This window comes from Ochlerotatus camptorhynchus, unplaced genomic scaffold (genome assembly GCF_037179485.1).
Source record: "Ochlerotatus camptorhynchus isolate MF236.1 unplaced genomic scaffold, CSIRO-AGI_Acam_v1.1 ptg000002l, whole genome shotgun sequence".
In the NCBI taxonomy this organism is placed as follows: domain Eukaryota; kingdom Metazoa; phylum Arthropoda; class Insecta; order Diptera; family Culicidae; genus Ochlerotatus; species Ochlerotatus camptorhynchus.
Window position 1 is genome coordinate 3,582,288 of NW_027040494.1, and position 19,849 is coordinate 3,602,136.

Genomic DNA, 19,849 nt, shown 5'->3' on the forward strand with positions numbered 1-19,849 from the left:
ATATTTATTTAGGTTTTAGTTCAGTTTGTGTTAAGTGTCCTTTCACCATTTTTTTGTATAGCCATGGGCGCCCTACAAATAGTTATTTTTTTATAATTTGGTGCCTCCTCGATTGTCACGCAAAACCATCGAATTCACTCTAACTCGAGGAGATGCAAAATCCCATGATGGAAAAAGACACATAACTCTTAACACTAATTTACAAAGCATTTCATTATTTTGTTTCCATTAATTCATCGTGATACTTTTATTGTTGTTTTAAATAATCCAATAATAATATTAAAACGAGCCATGAACAAAGTGTAACGAATGTAATCAAATAGTCTATATATAAGATGAATAAAAAAAACCAAGAATATTAACATGCATGTCGACTTCGTAACTGGAATGACATGTTACCAGAACAATTAGTAACAAACTGTGCATGCCAAGCATGCTTAGTAGGATGGAAATTTAATCAAAAACCCTATAAAGGCTCCTGGCTTTGACAACATATTCAATTCAATCATAAAGAGACTCAGCACGAAAGTGTACTCACTTTGGACCGCTACCTTCAACAGATGCTTGGAGCTGCACTACTTTCCAAGCATCTGGCTCGAGGCCTCTCTTACTCGACAAACTTTCGGATCAATAATTTCAGCACAAACTCACACCGTTGAATGGTGATGCAATCTTTATTCAAACAATTTTCCTTATCGACCCCGATTTTATCTAAGCAATTGTTCTCGTTACTCTTTGGAAATAGTTTTGCATCTGCTTCATCCGCTTGTCATTTAGTTTAACGATCCGATCCATCTGACATTCGTGACGGCAGATTCCGCAAAACTGGCTCGACACAATATGCAATGGAGTTCGATAGTAGAATTCCGGATTTCGGTTGCAGGCATTCTTCTTGTGGGCCCACTTGTGCAGCGCCACTTCGGTAAGCAGGATCAGTAGTGCCAATTTGGGCATGATAAAGAGCGGTGGAATCAACAGAAGCAGATAACTGGTTTTGTTATAGCCGAGGATAATTTCCTGCGAATGGGGCAAAACATAGAGTGGCCAATTTAAGTTGCCTTTTCGCAATTGGTGGTATATGGAATTGATCAAGCTCTGGAAAAGGGCAAGTTTGGAATATTTTTCTAACCCTCTCAAAAGCAGTTGTCTGCAACTTATCGCTTAACGAATACCTCCTTCAAGTGCATCATCTTTTCCCGACTAGCCAGCGGGTAACTGCTGTTGACTTTCGATACACAGCACTTCTTGCGGATATTGCTTTGCTCGTAGCTTCTCAGGTATTGCTTCGGAATGCTGAACTTTGAGCGTTCCCGCCGTACCACCAACGCAGGATGGTCACTGCTTTCACCCGTTTCCCGGTCATAGTACAGACCGCCGTCTTGGAAAGCACCAAGCTCCAGCTCACCCGTCTCTTTGTCGAACATTGGACAACTCTGCAACGTACGAGAAGAAGAAGTAGAATAAATGCATTACTAAAAGTGAATTTTATAAATTCAGATATGGCCCCTTCCTTTATCGCATGTACGGAAGGTGCTGCAAATTGAATCAATTGGATGTTTATCCGTATAAATATGACGACGACGCCGCACGTCTGTGCCAGTAGACCTGTCAGTTCAAAGGTCATCAATTTGAACCCGCTGCGCACTGTGGCCGTGTGTTCACATTCAGTAGTCTATGGAAGTAGAGAATCCACCGCCTTCTTGGCAAGTACATATGCAGATAAGTTTGACTGTTTGAGTTCAACTTAGTTCAAATGCACACGTTTTGTCGGCATGAGGGACTGGTTTGGTAGCGTCACATTAATACTGCCGGTAGCACGCATATCTGAACCATGTTACAGAAGATCAGTTGCATGCCAACTGACGAATCGATTTGATTTTTCCCGCTCCGAATTACATGAAACTTTGCATTGTTCACTAAGTAGGGCCATGAGCCCAATTAGTGCCAGAATTTTATTATGATATATTCAAAATATCGGATACGCCATTTTGAAAAATTAAGGGTAAGTCAAAATTGTGCTGGATTCCAGCAAAAACATGGTTCATTGCCCCTGGTGAACAATTATGCGATGTTTCATGGAATTATGATAGGTAAAATCTAAAATTTGTTTATTTTTTTGTGCTCGGAACCTCGCTTAGAACACAAAACTAAAGCACAGACAAACAGACATAACACATTGAATATTTCTCACTGTAAAACATCGTCGCTAAAACATTACCGCCATCTGTTGAGTACACGGTGATGGGCACTACACTGAACAGATGGCGGCGGTGTGTAAATGTCAAACACAAGGGAATTGACTATGCGCGCCACAGGTGGCGGTACTGCCAACTACGATACTTCTAAATTGTCCGTTAAATGCTTGTTCGATGAACAACTTACGAGTGTTATGTCTGTTTGTCTGTGACTAAAGGTAAGTATTCACACACCTAGAGTAATTGATGCGCAACAATGTCCCGATCGCAGCAAGCTGGCTGCTGGCATCCAATAGGCCAAACCTGACTACCCTTAAGATTATATTAAGGTTCAATTTACTTTGATGCATTTTTTTTTTAAATTCAAAAGCTGTTTTTTTCGACGCATTATTTTAGATAGCAAAAAGCTCGCGTCTTTTTGTGTAAAATATCAAAAGGATTCGAATAGTGCGAGCTTTTTGCAAAAAGCATCAAAGTTAATTGAACCTTAAGTCGAGTTGTTCGTGAACTAGTGGCTAAAAATCACCTTAATAAAGAAAAAGAAGTTAAAGGACAGGACAGGTCTGTTCCCGTATTCTCTTTTTTGTAAGACTCTGTACAGCAACAATCCAAAGCATGTTTACTGAAAAAATATGATGCGCTATGCAAGTAGATGCGAGAAATGAAAGAAGACTGTTAGAAGATAGATTCGTTAGTGTGAGATTTGTTGAGCATCTAGAATTTAGATTTGGATGTGTTGCCCCCCTCGCAAAATTATTAAATTTAATAGAAATTAACAATGTGTTCCAGATTAATAAAACTGCTTATAGAGTCATTCAAAGCGTTTTTATGTTATTTCAGAGTTGGTTGGAAATGCTATCATGAAGTAGTGTGATAATTTATTAGCTAGAGAATGATCTTTAGAAGAGGGTAGGTGGATAGTTCCGTTAGAGTACGGCAGTATGAAAATTGAATAGAAGTTGAAAATGAGCGAAGCGCCATTAATGCGACAGTTTTTGAAGTTAGACGCACATCTTTTGCCTAACCAGAAAAAATGTGTACGATGTACGCGGAGACTTGAAGTATGTCTTCAAGTCTACAGGCCTACACACTTAGAAATTATCGCTGACTTCGGTAATTTTTACCGAAATCTGAACAGCTGAACTGTTCGGTAAAATTTATGCAATTCAATTCAATTGTGAAACTAAATCTCCACTAAAATGACAAGATTTGATAATTGAAACAAGGTTGGACATTTTTTCAAGTTATTTTCAAATTTATTAGCCTTTAAAATGAAGGTCACAGTTTTACCGAACGTTCAGCTGTTCTGATTTCGGTAAAATTTACCGAACACGGAACCAAAATCTTAGTGTGTATAGAGATTAGTGACGTTTAATGCACGCACACAAACTGGAGTCTATCGCCGTGTAGAGTTGTTTCTAATTTTGCTCGGGCTAACCTCAAAATGTATAGAATTCGTCAAAGTTCCTTTGACCATGGTTTGTTATGTATTTTCCTCGGATTTTCACTACCACACTTTCACACAGCGCATCAATACAACCAGACGTGATAATCTGTATAGTGGAAAACTTTTCGAATACCCTACACACCATTTAAAAACTACCCAAATCTAGGTAGAATCCACCTAGATCTGTCAAAACCAACTCCCTGGCAACTTGACAACTTCAGTATATTTCCAGTGTACCCCGACAATTTGGTGCTGGTGGTTCTGTCAAACTCACAAATTTCAGAAGTGTTATCTGAATAGGGCGAATTCGGAAATGATGTACAGTAAATAAAAATAAAATTTAAAATTCATCTTATTTTCGCGCGTCCACCGGTTTGGACACGTGACGTCCGATGTAAAAATTAACATTAGCAACATACGAACTACAATGATGCCAGCGAGAAATGTCGTTATGATTCTCAGTAGTACATAATCAATACAATACGTAATCAGTATATGAAACATTTTTTGTTTAATTTGGTGTAGCGTTTGTATTTGAGCAGTTCATAACGAAAAACTTACACATATGATTTGAATTTTTTTTTTAATTTCTTGCGACAACGGATCTTTGCAAAAATATATACAAAAATCGTCAGAACTCAATTTTAGCTGATATTCTTGAAAACTCTGGTTTACATCCTCTTCACTTATATGATCAGTGCATTTTTTAGGGGTTTTCATGGTATTTGTGTTGTCATTGTCACTATGCCCATAACTGTGTAACTAAATAATAGAACATACCAGCTTATGGATTCATCTGTTTCTTTAGGCTTCAAGATTAGTGAGGAATAAGGTTGATGATACGGATGGTTGGAACAAAAGGCGATGATTTAAATTTATTCGTTTTAGAAGCTCATTGTAAATATTTTTTTGTGAGACCCTTATTTGATTTAGTTTATATCATTTTATTTATTTCTTCAATTTTAAATGGATGTACAAATTGCTCGTCTTCATCCAGCAAATCTGCTACTCACCGCGAAACAGAATCAATTTTGTAAGTTTTTTACGGATAGAATTCTTAGTGCCTCCTTAGTGATTGCACAATCGAACTTTGCATCCGGAAACAAGTAGAGACATGATTGGAATGAAGCTGAAACGAATCCTTTTTTCCGCTCAACTGAAGTAGCACACACACGCAGACACTTCCAAGATGCCTGACAGTCCACAGAAGAAAAAGAAGAGAAAAAAAAAACAACTGCACTGAAAAACAAGAGGCAGTTTACTTACCCCGTAAATGAAACACAGGAGAGTAAACTCTTTTTAATCATACCGCTATGTATCCCAAGGCTGGTTATATTCAAGAGGATAATACAATACAAGACAGTAAAGTATTTTTATTGCTATTTGATTATATTAATAAAAAAATAAACCATCAATCGGTTTCAATTCGTTTGAATTTATTTCATTTCACCACGAAAATCATAAATTCACTCTTTTCATATAGCATTCTTGCTTGCTGTTTGACATCCACACATCGTGAAAGTTAGTTTCCCATAGAGAAATACCATTGCGGCGGTGAAGGATAATCCCTTTGTTTACGTCATGTGGCGACATCTACTATTTGCAAGTGGGTACGTGAAACTAAGGTTATCCTTCACCTTGCCAGGGACTTGGTCAAAACTGAACCTACCCAAAAATGGGTAAACTATGTTGGGAGTGACAAGTTGACAAATTAACAACGTCTATTGGATTCATGTCGATGTTGTTCATTTGTCACTCCCAACACAGTTTACCCATTTTTGGGTAGGTTCAGTTTTGACCGATCTGGGTGGATTTTACCTAGGGGCACGCAATACAAAGAACCAGTGCGTTGAAGTTAAAATGGATTCAAAAGTACTTAAAGTAATTAATGCGTTTTGAAGTAGTACTGACGGTAATTAACTTTTACTATCCGTACTTAATGTAATTAAAAGTATTGAAAATGTACACTTAAAATTATTACTAAATGAAGAAAGGTTAAAAAATAATAATTTTATGGTTAAGTAATGTTTATACATTGATCGGATTAAGGCTTGGCTTAAAATTATACTTAATTAGAATAATGTTGCGGAATGCATTCAGTGTATACGAGGTAAATATACAAAAAAATGTCAAAGTTTCACTCGTCATGTAAAACTCTATAGCGGTCATTCGTTCAGTATTATTTTTTTAATCTTTATTTATTTGTAAATATTGGAAGAATGATCGTTAAATCTTTCCGGCTTGTTGGGTGAGTATGAGCAGGTTTATAATGCTGGACCTCCCAAATAGCATGTACGTCGTCTTCTGGTCCAGCTTATACTTTATAAATTGTTTAAAAAACAGATTCACCTTCCAAGGCTCCTCGAATACACCGGCTGTCATCATCGCTGAGGGAAACCCAAGGAACCAATCAAGGCTACTTCGGGCCAACCCCACCAGGCTTTGGCGTACTCTAATTGGTGAAAATTAGTACTACTCATAGACTGAGTAAATTTTTCGTCAATTTTCCTCATGTTCCGCCAGATTTGTTAGGCTTTCCACAGGAAAACATAAGGCAAATTTACTCATCGCTGAGTTCCTGAACTCTCTGTGATTATGAGTAAACTAAACTCAAATTTAGGTTGAACTCATTGGCCGTGTACACATAATTCAGTTCCATCAGCTCGCCATCAACCTCTATGTCGCCATCATACATAAAAATACTAATAACTAAAATTCTAAGGCTGTGTTCCATTGGGTGAATTTTCACTTAAATTTGACCCTTCGAAAATAAATTAAGATGTTCGAAAATCTTTCTGTTGTTGATCTTCCCATTTTCGAGAAGGTGTTTGTCTAAATTGATTCCTGGTCTGTCAGAAATAAGTCTGGTACAATAGCAGGTTTATTTGAAAATTATCCATCTGTCAAATTTAAGTGAAAATTCATCAAATGGAACACAGCCTAAGATTTCCAAACATATAATACAATCAATTTGGATTTGTTTACGGAACATCAATTAAAATGCTTTAGCTTCACATTCTGATGACCATTGAACTTTTCTTGAGTTTTTGCTATTTTCCCGATGGTCTCAGAACTTTCCTGAACTTCTCAAAGTTTTCCTAGATTTTCCTAATTTTACTGGAGATCTATGAACTAAAAAAAAAAAAACCCCCCGAAACTACATTAAGATTGCCGTTATTTAATTGTAGTGAAATTTAAATGATTGAGGCAGTTAAAATATTTACCCTGAAGTATCATAGTTCATGTAAATGCACTTAATGTATCAGAACTAATTCTTCGAGATCATTAAACTTCCCAGAAAGACTAGACTTTCCAGAGGTTTTCCTGATGTTTTTGAAACTTCCTCGATGCTAACGGATTACCTTTAATTTTCCTCACAAACAATTTAGCCGGTTAAATGCAGGCTAAAAGCAAGCTTATTCAGTTGATTCAATTGATCATTCCTAAAATTTTCAGAATTTCACGTGATTACTTGATAAAGAAACTGCCTTAAAATCTTTAAACTTGTCTGAAGTTCTTTGGACCTCCCTTAACCCAACTCTCGCGTCAAATCACCGAAAAGTGAACGAATAAAAAAGAAAGTTTCACGTAATTGATTCGAATTTTAATTGTATTTCAAGGTAAACTTTTCCTCTTTCTAGCGATGCACAAACATTTTAAAAATATCCATGGAAATTGATGAGACGCGTGCACTCAGTGCACCAACGCGGCTTCCGGAAGGCTTAGATCTTGCAAAGTTCTCTGATCTACACTGTTCCTGATTTTTTTTTCTAAAGTTCTCCAAATATTCTTGCAGATTCCGCGATATTCCTGAAACTCTCGGAACTTTTCTGAAGTTCTCGAGTTTCTCAAAAATTATTTGAAAGTCCTGAAATTTAATTAAATTAATTGAACTGCCCTGAGATTCTCTTATCTTCTGTGATGTTCTCGGGGCTTTCCTGAAGTTCACGCAATTCGGACTTATGATGTCTTCGGAGCACTTATTGCTTGCATCATAAGGAATAAGTGCACCGGAGACACCAAGACGATTAGACGTAAACTTTCAGTTTTATCACACTTTTTAATAAGTGAAAACGCGCTTATTAGTCCAATTTGTTGTGAAACGCGCAATACACAGCCCACGAAGTATTTCTCGATTACTTTTTCGAAGGAACGTATCATCTTTTGTAAACAACGCATTTGATCGTCGATTTGGCGTAACTGGTAGCTCACCCACGCATACCACAGACAAACAGACGTAGCTCTTTCAAAAAGTTTTTCTTGAAAACATAGTATCTCAAAACATAGGACCTCAGTAACGACATCTCTCGGGCCTCTCGCGGAAAATCAGCTTGCTCGTTAACTCGCAAAAAAATATTGCATAAAAGGTCTATAGAATGTATAGAAACGTCAAAGTGATCCGATGCCAGCGCTGCGGCGAGTAGTTCGCGGAACTGATAGTATTCAAATCGAACGTTAAATGCGTTAACGAAGATACACAATGAAGTGTTACGTCTGTTTGTCTGTGCTAATGATGTGAATGGAAATAAATGGAAGATGGAAATGATGTGAAAATGATAATGACGTTTTGCTAGCTGTCAAATCGTATGGAATATTTTTTAGTACATCATCACTTTTGTGGTTTTGGATTTCAAACCTATGTGTCGCATGCACTGGTGCAGTTTCGCGTAGATTCATCAATTGAGTCGACAGGAATGAAGATCATATTTGCAAATGGTAAAGTTAAAATTTTGCGTGATTCAGTGGTCGTAGCAACCGGACAGAGAAGAGATAAACTCTACAAGCTAAATTTGTATACGGCTAAAGGGGAAAGCAATGCTTTCATTTTCTCGGGGGCAATCAACAAAATGACAGAACTGTGGCATCGGCGGTATGGCGAAAGAAATCTGTCTAATTTGCTGAAATCTGGTATGCTCGCGTAACTTTTCAAATCGACCAATGTAACAAATGTAAACAAATCGAGTTAAGCGATACAAACTATTGCTCTTCTATCATTGTATGTGATACAAAAACATCCATCCAAATTTACTTTCATTTATTTAAGATAAGCATTGTTCAAAAATTGTCCAATGTACAGTTTGAAATGATGGGTATATGATTGTTACTTCGGTCATTCGGACTGCTTAGCATGATTGGTGCTCATTTTCCAAAGGCGGGGCCAATCTAAAGTTAGGTACTATATTCTGAAATTTGTGAAAGGGAATTTAGTATCATGTAGACAAAACGTCCAATGTAACACTCATTGATTATGTCATTGAGAAAAATCGTCCAATGTAACATGTCCGATGTACAACTCGACTTGTCAAAACGTCCTATGTGGTTTTTTTCTATGTTGTAGCATGAAATTCAAAGTAAAATTGTGATTTTACCGTTGCTTCTGACTTTTCAACGTTATTATACACTGACTACATTAAAAATAGTATTGCAAAATGTATTGCTGTTAAACAGTTAAAATAATAATCTGTCGAACTTCAACTTCGATTTGCTCAAAATGGTGGATATGTTACATTGGTCTATTTGAAAAGTGACGCGAGTATGGTTTCCGGGGTGAAGATTGACTGTAGCAAGGAGTCCCTGGCGATATGCGAACCATGCGTGGCGGCTAAACAAACACGAGGCCCTTTCGCGTTGCAAGAGGAACGGCGGTCAATTCGAGTGTTGGAACTGGTGCATTCAGAAGTATTTGGACCGGTTACACCTACAGAGTGCTGACAAAAGTCATCGCCACAGCACTTAAAACAACAGTAGCGACGAGTCCTGCTGTCTTCATTGTTATGCAACGAAATATTTATAACTTACGAGACAAAAGCTCTCGTCTTGCAACAGAAAAGTTGTAACGACATTGATGCACGGTGACGTCAACTATCTATTCGTCACAACAACTTTGCAGTCATGCTACAATAATTATTTGAAGAAGCGTTGTGAAGATGAAAAATCATTTCGTCATCGTCGCACTTCAATTGTTGCGTAACGAAAAACGATGTGTTTTCAGTTGTAAAGTCTAGAGTAGGGAAAATCTGCATTTTGATAATAAAAAAAAACACAAAACGGAAGCAGTTTCAAAAAGTGTCATTCAATTAACCAGTTTTAAACCTCACACGCAATAACAGCTGGATCAGGTAGCGATTGTTCCGATATAAATCACAACACAATTGTTGAATCGATATTCGATTAAATCAATCGGCCATCATGCATTCGAACCTTTATTCTTTAACATATCGATAAAATCAGTAAGCCTTGAAAAAAGGACTCACAAAATAAATGCAGTTGCAAAAAAGTGACATTCATCGTTCGGACACGAAGATAACAAGTTGGGTTTTTTTATCTGCACCAGTAAAAGTATTTGCATTCTTGCATCTTCTCAGCTTCAATGAAGTGTTGGCTACTCAAGAAAATTATTTCGGCTCTTCATCAAGGTGGATTGAATAATCAAGAATGATGGGTCATTCCCTTAAATTAGGACCATTTCCTACTTGAAAGAAGAACAAAAACATTCCAGATTGATGTCGTTAAGAAGCTGGAAGTGCTCACTTCAATTATTTAATAAGTATGCTACCTAAAATTCATTACCAAATAATTAAGTCAATGGTAGGTGCATATCATTAAATATAACCCTAATTCAGCAGAACAGCAGTTATCTGAAATGCCGTTTAAAGATCCAAAATCAGTCATGAACTTCTCACAAAAGCTTTTGTTGTTTGAGAACTTTTTTTTTTTCTTTTTTCCGTGGTGCATAGATGGTTTCAAGAAATGTTAGTTATTTTTCATTAATTTTCAAAAATTCAAAAGCAGTTTTTTCGTCCAAAACCAAAATTACGCTCATGAAAATATGTTCATTATATTTAACCGGAACACAGTGATTCCATTTTCATTGACAGAATTTCGATTTTAAACGAAAGAACTGCTTTTGAATTTCCTAAAGATAATGAAGTCTCATATCCCTTTAATAATGTTCCACACAAGTATGTTCTGAACGATCGTTCCCTTAAAATCCTTCAAACAACGACTGTCGATAGTAATCTATTTTAGGCTACGAATTTCGGATAAAAAAATAGGAAAATAAAATGAAGATATAAAGCAGTTTTTAGCTTCAAATTTTTATTAAGAAAAAAGTGTATTATCAAAGGAAAACAAAAAAAAGTCAAAAAAACGTAATTTTCTTCTTAAGTTTCAGATCTATCAGCGAGCTCGACTTTCCAATCATACATGGTCGGGATGATCTTTTCAAAGATTTCTTTGTTGAGTTTGATCATCAAAATATCTTGTAATGCCTCTTCTGACAGCCCAGTGCGTAAATCGGATAGAACTAGTGCAAGTGCACTAAATGCACGTTCAACGGATACTTGGCTAGACGATCCAGAGAGTACGACCATAGCAACTTCAAACAGTTCCGGATGGCTGTGCTTCCGAGCGAGCCAATGGCTCCAGACGTCGTAGTGATGAGGTTGCCTATTTTCGATGTTGAGATGATGGAGCTGTTGTTGAAAAGAAGAAGCGATATTTGCAGATGTGGTCTCCGAACTTCCAAACAGCTGTGTTAAGTAATCGTCCATTTCATCTGCCTTCTGGACGTTACTTTGGCGCATTGGCACTTCAGCAGATGTTGACGGTTTTTTAATCTTGTTTATCCTCTCCCAGACGTTTACAATAAAGCTCTGCGAATTTATTATTGTTCGGTTATTTGGCGATCACACTTTAATAAATATATTTCTTTCAGATACGAAAATTTACCTGTACAGATTCTTTATCGTCGGCTGATGGAAAAATACTTGAGCCAAGAAAATTAAACCGCGGGTCGAGGAAAACTGCAGCAAGGAAAAGCTTGTTTTCTTGAAGTTTTTTCAGTCGGTTCTTAAGTGCTAACGACAAACTTGGGCACAGTGGATTATTGTTATGACTCTCAACTGATCGTATCGCTTGCAACCATTGCATGTAAAAGTCACTGAGTGTAACGTGCTTCATCTGTAAATCATTTGTTAAAGTATACACCGGAGAGAATGCTTCAATAAAGTCTTTCATGAACTTCCAGTCGTCGTTTGTGATCTCTATAAAACAAATTATTGTTTAATATTGAGATAGGAACGATCTTTGTATTGTTTAACTTACCAATTTCTTTGTAATCTTGAGCCAACTCGGTATAAAACTTTTCTTGCTGAACTATCGATTCGATCATTTTGTATCGACCTCCCCATCTTGTAGAAGACCACAAAGGAGCCTTGGAGGCTTGCTTGAGCTCGAAAAAAAGGCAGTATTTATTTTTCCGCGATTCTTTAACAAGGTCCGTAATCCTGCGAATGTTGGGATCGTTTTTCTTTACTACGTCTCCAACTGCCAGCTGTAGTGTGTGACTTGCACACCGGGTGAGACATAGTAGAGGATCAAACTCAGAAGCAAGTGAATCCAATAATTCAATTTCCTTCTCATTACATTGGTGTCCTTCATCTTCCAAGAGGGTTTCGGGTGAAACTCCAAAAACCGCTGAAATTTTCTGTAGCATTTTCACGGCGGCTATCATGTTGGCTCCATTGTCGGTTGTGACAGACAGGATTTGATCGATTGAAACCTCGTATGATTGCAAAATCTCAAGAATCGTATCCTTCAAAAACTTGGCGGTCTGGCTTTGTTTTACTTCGATCATTCCTGTAGATAAAAACATTATGAGAAAATAAAGCATGTATATTAAATAAATGTTTTAAAATACCAAGTGTACGTATGACTACTGTCCCTTGCTTTTCGTACTGCACATTTATTCCAAGTATGTGTCTTGAATGCCTCGAAGCGGAATCAATCGCCAGATGAATCAATCTTCCACACATTTCATTTTTGATTGCGTGCTTTACCTTTTCCGCGGCGACGCCAAGATGTATTTTAATATTTCTACGATTCATTGTTACATCCAATGCTTCTGAAATAGGGTCCAGTAAAAGTCTCAGCCCTTCCCATTCCATGCAGGAGAAGGGAAGATGATGTAGTGCAATCAATTTCACGCACGCTTCCAGCATTGTTTGCTTGTTTACTGCAATTGGGATCTTCGGCACTATTTTGGCTTTTTTCGCTGGTGGCTCTTTTATTAACTCATGTAGGACAGCTTCTTCCGGATGTTGGGAGCGGAAATGCCGTAGAAAATTTGTCACATCGTATTTTTCTTGATAGTAGCTGCATCCAGTAATCGTATCAATAGCACAGTACACTTTATTGGCCTCTTTTCGAATCAAATCCGCAATTATAGAAGAATACGTAAATCTTCGCTTTTTTCCAGCCATTTTTTCGGATTTATTTGGTAGTTCGTCTGATCGATTGAAGCACTGACTGAAAAATGACAGCTAAAAGATCGCACGCTTCGCATGCGACGTGACCAGTGTTGCCAAATAATTTTGATGAATATAGCTTTTAAAAATGTTTCCATTTTTTTTTTTCATTTTGGAGGGGGGGGGGGGTGTTGATAAAGAAGCTGCTTCATAAATTTCTCAAAAATCATCGTATTGTTTACAGTAATTTCCACGTATACTAAACGTCAGTAGACGACTTATCTGTTAATCGATAGGCGAGAAAATCGGTAGCACTGGTCATCCAGGATGTGATAAGTTCATCTTGGTTGAACTGTTCAACGCGACAAAAATGTGTGTTATACGAGACAAGTTTTACATTCCAGTCTGTTGGATTCAAGATTGCGACGAAGTAAAATTAGAAATCGTCGTCGCTTGTGGTCGCAAGACTATCGTCATGCTTCATATGCAACACGACGAAAACTAATGGATGCGGCAAAGCTCAAATCGATGAAGGAGACTTTGTGTTTTTCTTCTACTCCTTATGACGTGAATGACTTTTGTCAGCCCTGCTACAGGATGGAATGGCAATAAATATTTCGCTACTTTTATCGACGATTGGACGAAATTTACTGAAGTGTACCCAGGGATGGAAAATCATTTACATTCATTTCGTGCATTCATTTCGTGCATTCATTTACATTCATTTGCCTCTAACTTTTTTCATCAACAGTATTCCGTAAAATAGTGTTGAAAACATTTGTAGGCTTTGATATTAGCTACATCTTTTGTGAACAACTCAAATCTGTATCTCTTATACATGATGAATCAGAGCGATAAGAACCCACCATTGTTTTTCAGTGAATGTAAATTGCATTCTCTGAAAAACAATAACATGTTCTGCCAGCTCTATTTCATCATGCATAAGAGATTCAGATTTTAGTTACTGACAAAAGTTGTAGTTAATATCAAAAGCTACAAAAGCTTCATACATCATTTAACGATATTCTGTTGATGAAAAAAGATAGAGGCAAATGAATGTAAATGAATGCACGAAATGAATGTAAATGATTTTCCATCCCTGAGTGTACCTGATTTGTTCCAAGGATGAAGTTGCCAGTTGCTTCAGAGATTATGAGGCGCAAGCTAAAGCAAAGTTTTCCGTCAATATTTCTCGTTTACGTTCTGATAATGGCGGAATATACCTGTAATGAAATGCGGATGTTCTGCAAAGAAAAAGGCATCAAGATGGAGTTCACCGTTCCCTACACCACGGAGCAGAACGGGGAAGCGAGCGGATGAATCGGACGTTGGTAGAGAAGGCTCGCTCGATGCTTTTTGATTCAAAAATTGGTCGAGAATTCTGGGGTGAGGCAGTGCAAACGGCTGCATATTTAGCCAATAGCAGTTCTGCTGGCGCTCTTGACCTACAAATGACATTCGCTGGTTTCGCTCTTGGTGTAATGGACTATGTTGACAATCTTCCGGATAGCATAGACGAGATGAAGAAAAGAGCAGATTGGCCGAAGTTGCAAGTGGCCATTAGAGTGATGCAAAATTTGAAATTTTCGCTCCACAATACTTAAACGATTCCAAATCGGATCCTGATTAACCTCTCAAAATTTGAACCCATTTGGTGAGAAACTGAGATGGCACAACCCATTTGAAGTTTGTATGGGAATTACTATGGTAAAACCAAGATTTTTGTTCATGTCTATCTAATAATTCACCATATCGGTCTGCTTCAAAAGCTTTCAACTTTACTTGTAGGAAATTTTCCCAGCTACAACTTTGCTGAAGACCACTTTTTGAATAAATGCAAGGATCGAAAGTTATTAATGGTTCAATGCACTGATGTCTTATGATCATGCTCAATCAACTGCTCAGCAGGCAACATTGGTGTTTCTGGGGCGTTGAATAGGACACAAAAATTATGGCTACTATGTCACACTGCAAAATACAGTGTTGCCTACAGAGCAGCTGCTTGATCATGTCATAAGTTTACCAATCTCTTAAATAATTAATAACTATTTCCTGTCTCGTTTTACATAGAAACGAAAAAATATTCAGCAAAGTTGAAGCTGAGAAAATTTTCTATAAGAATAGTTATCGAGCTGTCTTGCAGCTTAATATGGAAAAAGACTAGAAGGCAATGAACAAAAAGTTGAGATTTCCCATAGTAATTTACATGTAAACTTCAAATGGTTTGTTTCTAACCAAATGAGTTGTAACTTTGGGAGGCTAATCAGGTCCCGATTTGAAACCATTTAAGCACTGTGGAGCGAAAAAGTCAAATTTTGCATCAGTCTAGTGGCCATACAGGACGAAATATATTCACTGTTGCGGAACAAAACATGGACACTCACGAAGCTTCCAAAGGGTCGACTACCGATATCGTGTAAGTGGGTGCTTCTATCAAGCCCGGAGATGATGGAATGCCGGATCGATATAAGGCATGCCTCGTTGCGAGAGGGTTTAGCCAACGTTTTGGCTTCGATTATACGGAAACCTACTTACCCGTCGCTAAGATGGATACGTTACGGACTATGCTAACTGTCGCGAACCAAGAGCAAATTTATGTGCACCAAATGGATGCCCGTACTGCGTTTTTGAATGGAGACCTAAGCGAGGAGATATTTATGACGCAGCCGGTGCGTTATGGGGAAAGGCAGGATTTTGCATTTTCGTCTGCATAAGTATAGCCTCAAACAGGCATCAAAAGCCTGGAACGATCGATTCCACAATTACATTGTCGGATTAGGATTCAAGAGAAGTGGTAGTGACCAATGTTTATATCTTTTTTTTTCCTCTGTTCGGGACCAAACACCACTGCGACCAGTAATTTGAACTATTGTAGTATATCCCGTGTCCTTAGTTTAGTGCATGTCGTATTACTCCATCACTATTAAGAAATGATGAAGCACAGACAAACAGACATAACTCTCGCAAGTTGTTCATCGAACAAGCATTTAACGGTCAATTCAAAAGTATCGTAGTTGGTAGTACCGCCACCTGTGGCGCGCATAGTCAATTCCCTTGCGTTTGACGTTTACACACTACCGCCATCTGTTCAGCGTACTACCCACCACAGTGTACTCAACAGATGGCGGTAATGTTTTAGCGACGATGTTTTACATTGAGAAATATTCAATGTGTTATGTCTGTTTGTCTGTGGATGAAGTATTCGATTTTTTTACAGTTTTCATGCTTGCATTTATCGCAAGGATCCGACTAATTGAAAGGTCCCGCTATTTATATCCTTCGGAGTGTTGAAACACTCTCCAAAGGCGCGCCACTTTGTCAGTCAATTCGGTTAGCAACAAAATTAAGGAATGACACCGCTAATGACCATGCATCAGAACCCTAGTCTTAACCACTTCAAACTAGGGAACAACAAATATAAGATTAGGAATCACATAGATGAAGACTAACTAACTAATTTTTTCCTTATTTCAAGATCATCCTCGGTGGAAAAAGCCGAGTCTTGTAACTATTAACAAGGCATAAAAAGTAACAAGGACTAAGATGCGTTCCTTGGATTACTGAAAAATCCTGTTCCCCTAGTTTAAAGTAGCCAGGACTAGGAATCGGTGGTAGATCTTACATCCCGTAACGTACCACGAAAAGGTGATCTACCAACGTTACGGGGCATGTTTATATCTTCGTGGTGAGGGCAAAAAGAATGTGATTTTTATTTTGTACGTGGATGACATCTTGGTGATTGGCCACGATTTGAACGAGATTCGAACCGTCAAGGCGTGCCTGTCAAAGGAATTCAAAATGACAGATTCTGGGGAAGTGACTAGTTTCCTCGGAACGAAGATCGAGAGAAACCTGAAGAAGCGAGTTCTGCGGATAAGCCAGCGTTCCGACGGAGTTACAGGTAGCTGCTATAATGACAAAGGCGTTGTCAGCTGTACAGTTTCATCGTCTACGGGAGAAACTCAATCTCACACTAACCAGAAATTGAGCAGGGGTAAAGAAGAACAATTTACTATCAGTGTGTACTTAGCAATAACCTTCAGTCACAGACAAACAGACATAACACTCGCAATTTGTTCATTGAACATGCATTTAACGGTCAATTTAAAAGTATCATAGTTGGTAGTACCGCCACCTGTGGCGCGCATAGTCAATTCCGTTGCGTTTGACGTTTGCACACTACCGCCATCTATTCAGCGTACTACCCACCACAGTGTACTCAACAGATGGCGGTAATGTTTTAGCGACCATGTTTTTCCTCTGTTCGGGACCTAACACTACTGCGACCAGTAAATTGATCTATTGTAGTATATCCCGTGTCCTTAGTTTAGTGCATGTCGTATTACTCCATCACTATTGAAAAATGATGAAGAATTCGATTTGTTTACAGTTGCCACTCTTGCATTTATCGCAAGGATCCGACTCTAATTGAAAGGTCCCGCTATTTATACCCTTCGGAGTGTTGAAACACCCTCCAAAGGCGCGCCCCTTTGTCAGGCAAAATTGGATTCCTTAGCAACAAAATTAAGGTATGACACCGATAATGACCATGCATCAGAACCCTATAGTCTTAACCACTTCAAACTAGGGAACAACGATTAGAAGATTAGGAATCACATAGATGAAGACAACTAACTCATTTTTTCCTTGTTTCAAGATCATCCTCGGTAGACAAAGCCGAGTCTTGTCACTATCAACAAGGCATAAAAAGTAACACGGACTAATATGTGTTCCTTGGATTACTGAAAAAACCTGGTTCCTTAGTTTGAAGTAGTCAGGACTAGGAATCGGTGGTAGATCTTACATCCCGTAACGTACCACGAAAAGGTGATCTACCCACGTTACGGGGCAAAAAACCATGTTTTACAGTGAGAAATATTCAATGTGTTATGTCTGTTTGTCTGTGCTTCAGTGCTACCCTGCGTATCTCTAACCCGCGGGTGGTAGCGCTTATGTTGACCTTTTTTCATTCCAATCCTGACCGTGTAAAACAGAGGAATAAATATAACAACGTGTTTTCAATTCGACTAATTATCACGTTTTTGATAATATCCTTGAATCCCAATAATAACAAGTAACAAGGACTAAGATGTGTTCCTTTGGCTACTGAAAAATCCTGTTACCCTAGTTTGAAGTAGTTCGGACTATGAATCGTTGATAGATCTTATATCCCGTAACGTACCATGAAAAGGTCATCTACCCACGTTACGGGGCAGGATTACTTCTACACCTGTGGCACATGCCCAGTTAGCAATGATTAATTGATAAGGTCCAGCAAGAAATCAACTTAATAACATTAGCGTTAACAGTATCTACTCCAGCCGTTTTTCCTAATGAAAAGCAAATATTTCTATGTTCATCTAATTGGGTGAAAACCTTAAAAATTATAATTAATATTAATCGGCTGTTTTACTTCGACAGGTCCATCGACCAAATTCAACAGATTGATTAATCAGTGAAACCCAAAAAAATCATTAAACTTAGATGTAATCACTTGTAGTTATGATCTTTTGATCAGTTTGATTTGAAGTTGAAAACTCAGTTTGGATGGACTTGATCCCCCAAGGTTTAGACACACTTAATCCTAAGATATGTTTAATCGAAAGATAGAGCAAATTCGCAAACATTTCTTTAAAATCCATCATACAAAATACGTCTCGTTTAGTCTCGTTCACAAGTTGCACAAACAAAGATTGACCTATTAATTTGCAGTAAACAATTCAATAGGATTGTTCACGTGTTCAAACATGTATTGGTTAAACAGTGTCAGCGGGTGACTCTTATCGCTGTGCGCAACTTATACTACAGAACTGATGTTAGTTGAAGCTGACATGCTCTGATTTCTCTGGAAAGACTGATGACCGTCAGCATTCTTTTAATCGTCACTGTTCAGTCCATATTGGGTACATTTTTCCATGTCAATGTTCAGTCACTGTATCACTTGGTTTATATAGGATAACCAAAGTCACTCTATTTGTCATTTTGAAAATAATAGTTGAATATGTTGCTTTTGAATTTTAGGAAAATGTTTCGCGTCCGTTTTCCCCTTAAATCACATTGCGATACAATTCAATCATGAAATAATATTGACGCTATGATGAAAAAAAAAGATAATGTAGGATCCGACTAGCTTAATGAGCGCCAAATTGTTATCAGGCTGACGTGAGCTAATAATCACGGTTCGCTTGTTGATTCAAATATCTAATCATATAGCGGCATCGACCCTTTAAATGTTTATTACTCACAAGCCAGTACCGGAAATAGAGCATTAGATGGTGTCTATTCATATATGGTTATTTACCTGTTCTTGACCGCTGAAGTTACTTCGATATGGCCCGAGTCCGGTAGATTTCTCTTTGAAGATCAATGATCAATAGCCAAGCACTAATTGACGTCACTAACTGTTCAAACGGAATTCACGCTGTTCGTAGTTTGGATTGAGGAAATTTTGAATTTCATTTGCACTTTTTATCATACAAGCTATTGACGGTCCTTTTCACACACACACTGTTTCAATTCACTTCCTAACGGCTAGTGTTTGCTCGTTTTCTAGTTCAGTCTTTTTGCTTAAAGAGAACTAAACTTTTCATCAGCCTTAACCAACATTAAATGAAATTTCATCAACAACTATCTAAAAAAAAATCACAGTTCATTTCCAGCTTTGAAGCAATCTTTGAAAAAACAAATAACAGAACTCGATACGATAATTACTACGGTGATAAATTAATTTCCAGCGCAGTCCCATCAATCACTAGCTCTGTCGTTCAATGAAATCTTGTTTTCACATGAAAAAATAATTGTACACAGGGAGTAACCGAACCACGCAGCTAAACATACATTTCGCGACTGATTCACCACGTCCAGTTCTCTAGCGAGGCGGCGAAAGCTCACGACGACCGACGACGGCTCAACGAGTTCACAACGCAAATATTTATTCATCAGTTTGTGTCGTATGTACC

General features: G+C 37.9%; 2 protein-coding genes across 2 annotated transcripts; both read right to left on the minus strand.

Annotated features, from left to right (window-relative positions):
* Positions 1–655: 655 nt before the first annotated feature.
* On the minus strand, positions 656–19,421 carry LOC135707047 (uncharacterized). Its single transcript, XM_065228811.1, has 3 exons — positions 19,192–19,421; positions 1,173–1,433; positions 656–1,017 (listed from the first exon to the last, which is right to left on the minus strand). Exons 2-3 carry the CDS (start codon positions 1,422–1,424, stop codon positions 712–714), a joined length of 558 nt encoding a protein of 185 aa, XP_065084883.1. The 5' UTR covers positions 1,425–1,433; positions 19,192–19,421; the 3' UTR covers positions 656–711.
* Positions 10,806–12,280, minus strand: LOC135697730 (uncharacterized). The gene is made up of 3 exons (XM_065217567.1): positions 11,749–12,280; positions 11,374–11,687; positions 10,806–11,297 (listed from the first exon to the last, which is right to left on the minus strand). Exons 1-3 carry the CDS (start codon positions 12,278–12,280, stop codon positions 10,806–10,808), a joined length of 1,338 nt encoding a protein of 445 aa, XP_065073639.1.
* Positions 19,422–19,849: the final 428 nt, after the last annotated feature.

Coding starts and splice junctions, on each gene's coding strand:
- LOC135707047 (XM_065228811.1), bottom strand. CDS start 1,424: ATGTTCGACAAAGAGACGGGTGAGCTGGAGCTTGGTGCTTTCCAAGAC. Junction 1,018..1,172: donor AGATGATGCACTTGAAGGAG/GTATTCGTTAAG, acceptor CCCCATTCGCAG/GAAATTATCCTCGGCTATAA.
- LOC135697730 (XM_065217567.1), bottom strand. CDS start 12,280: ATGATCGAAGTAAAACAAAGCCAGACCGCCAAGTTTTTGAAGGATACG. Junction 11,688..11,748: donor TCAAGATTACAAAGAAATTG/GTAAGTTAAACA, acceptor TTTGTTTTATAG/AGATCACAAACGACGACTGG. Junction 11,298..11,373: donor ACGATAAAGAATCTGTACAG/GTAAATTTTCGT, acceptor ATAAATTCGCAG/AGCTTTATTGTAAACGTCTG.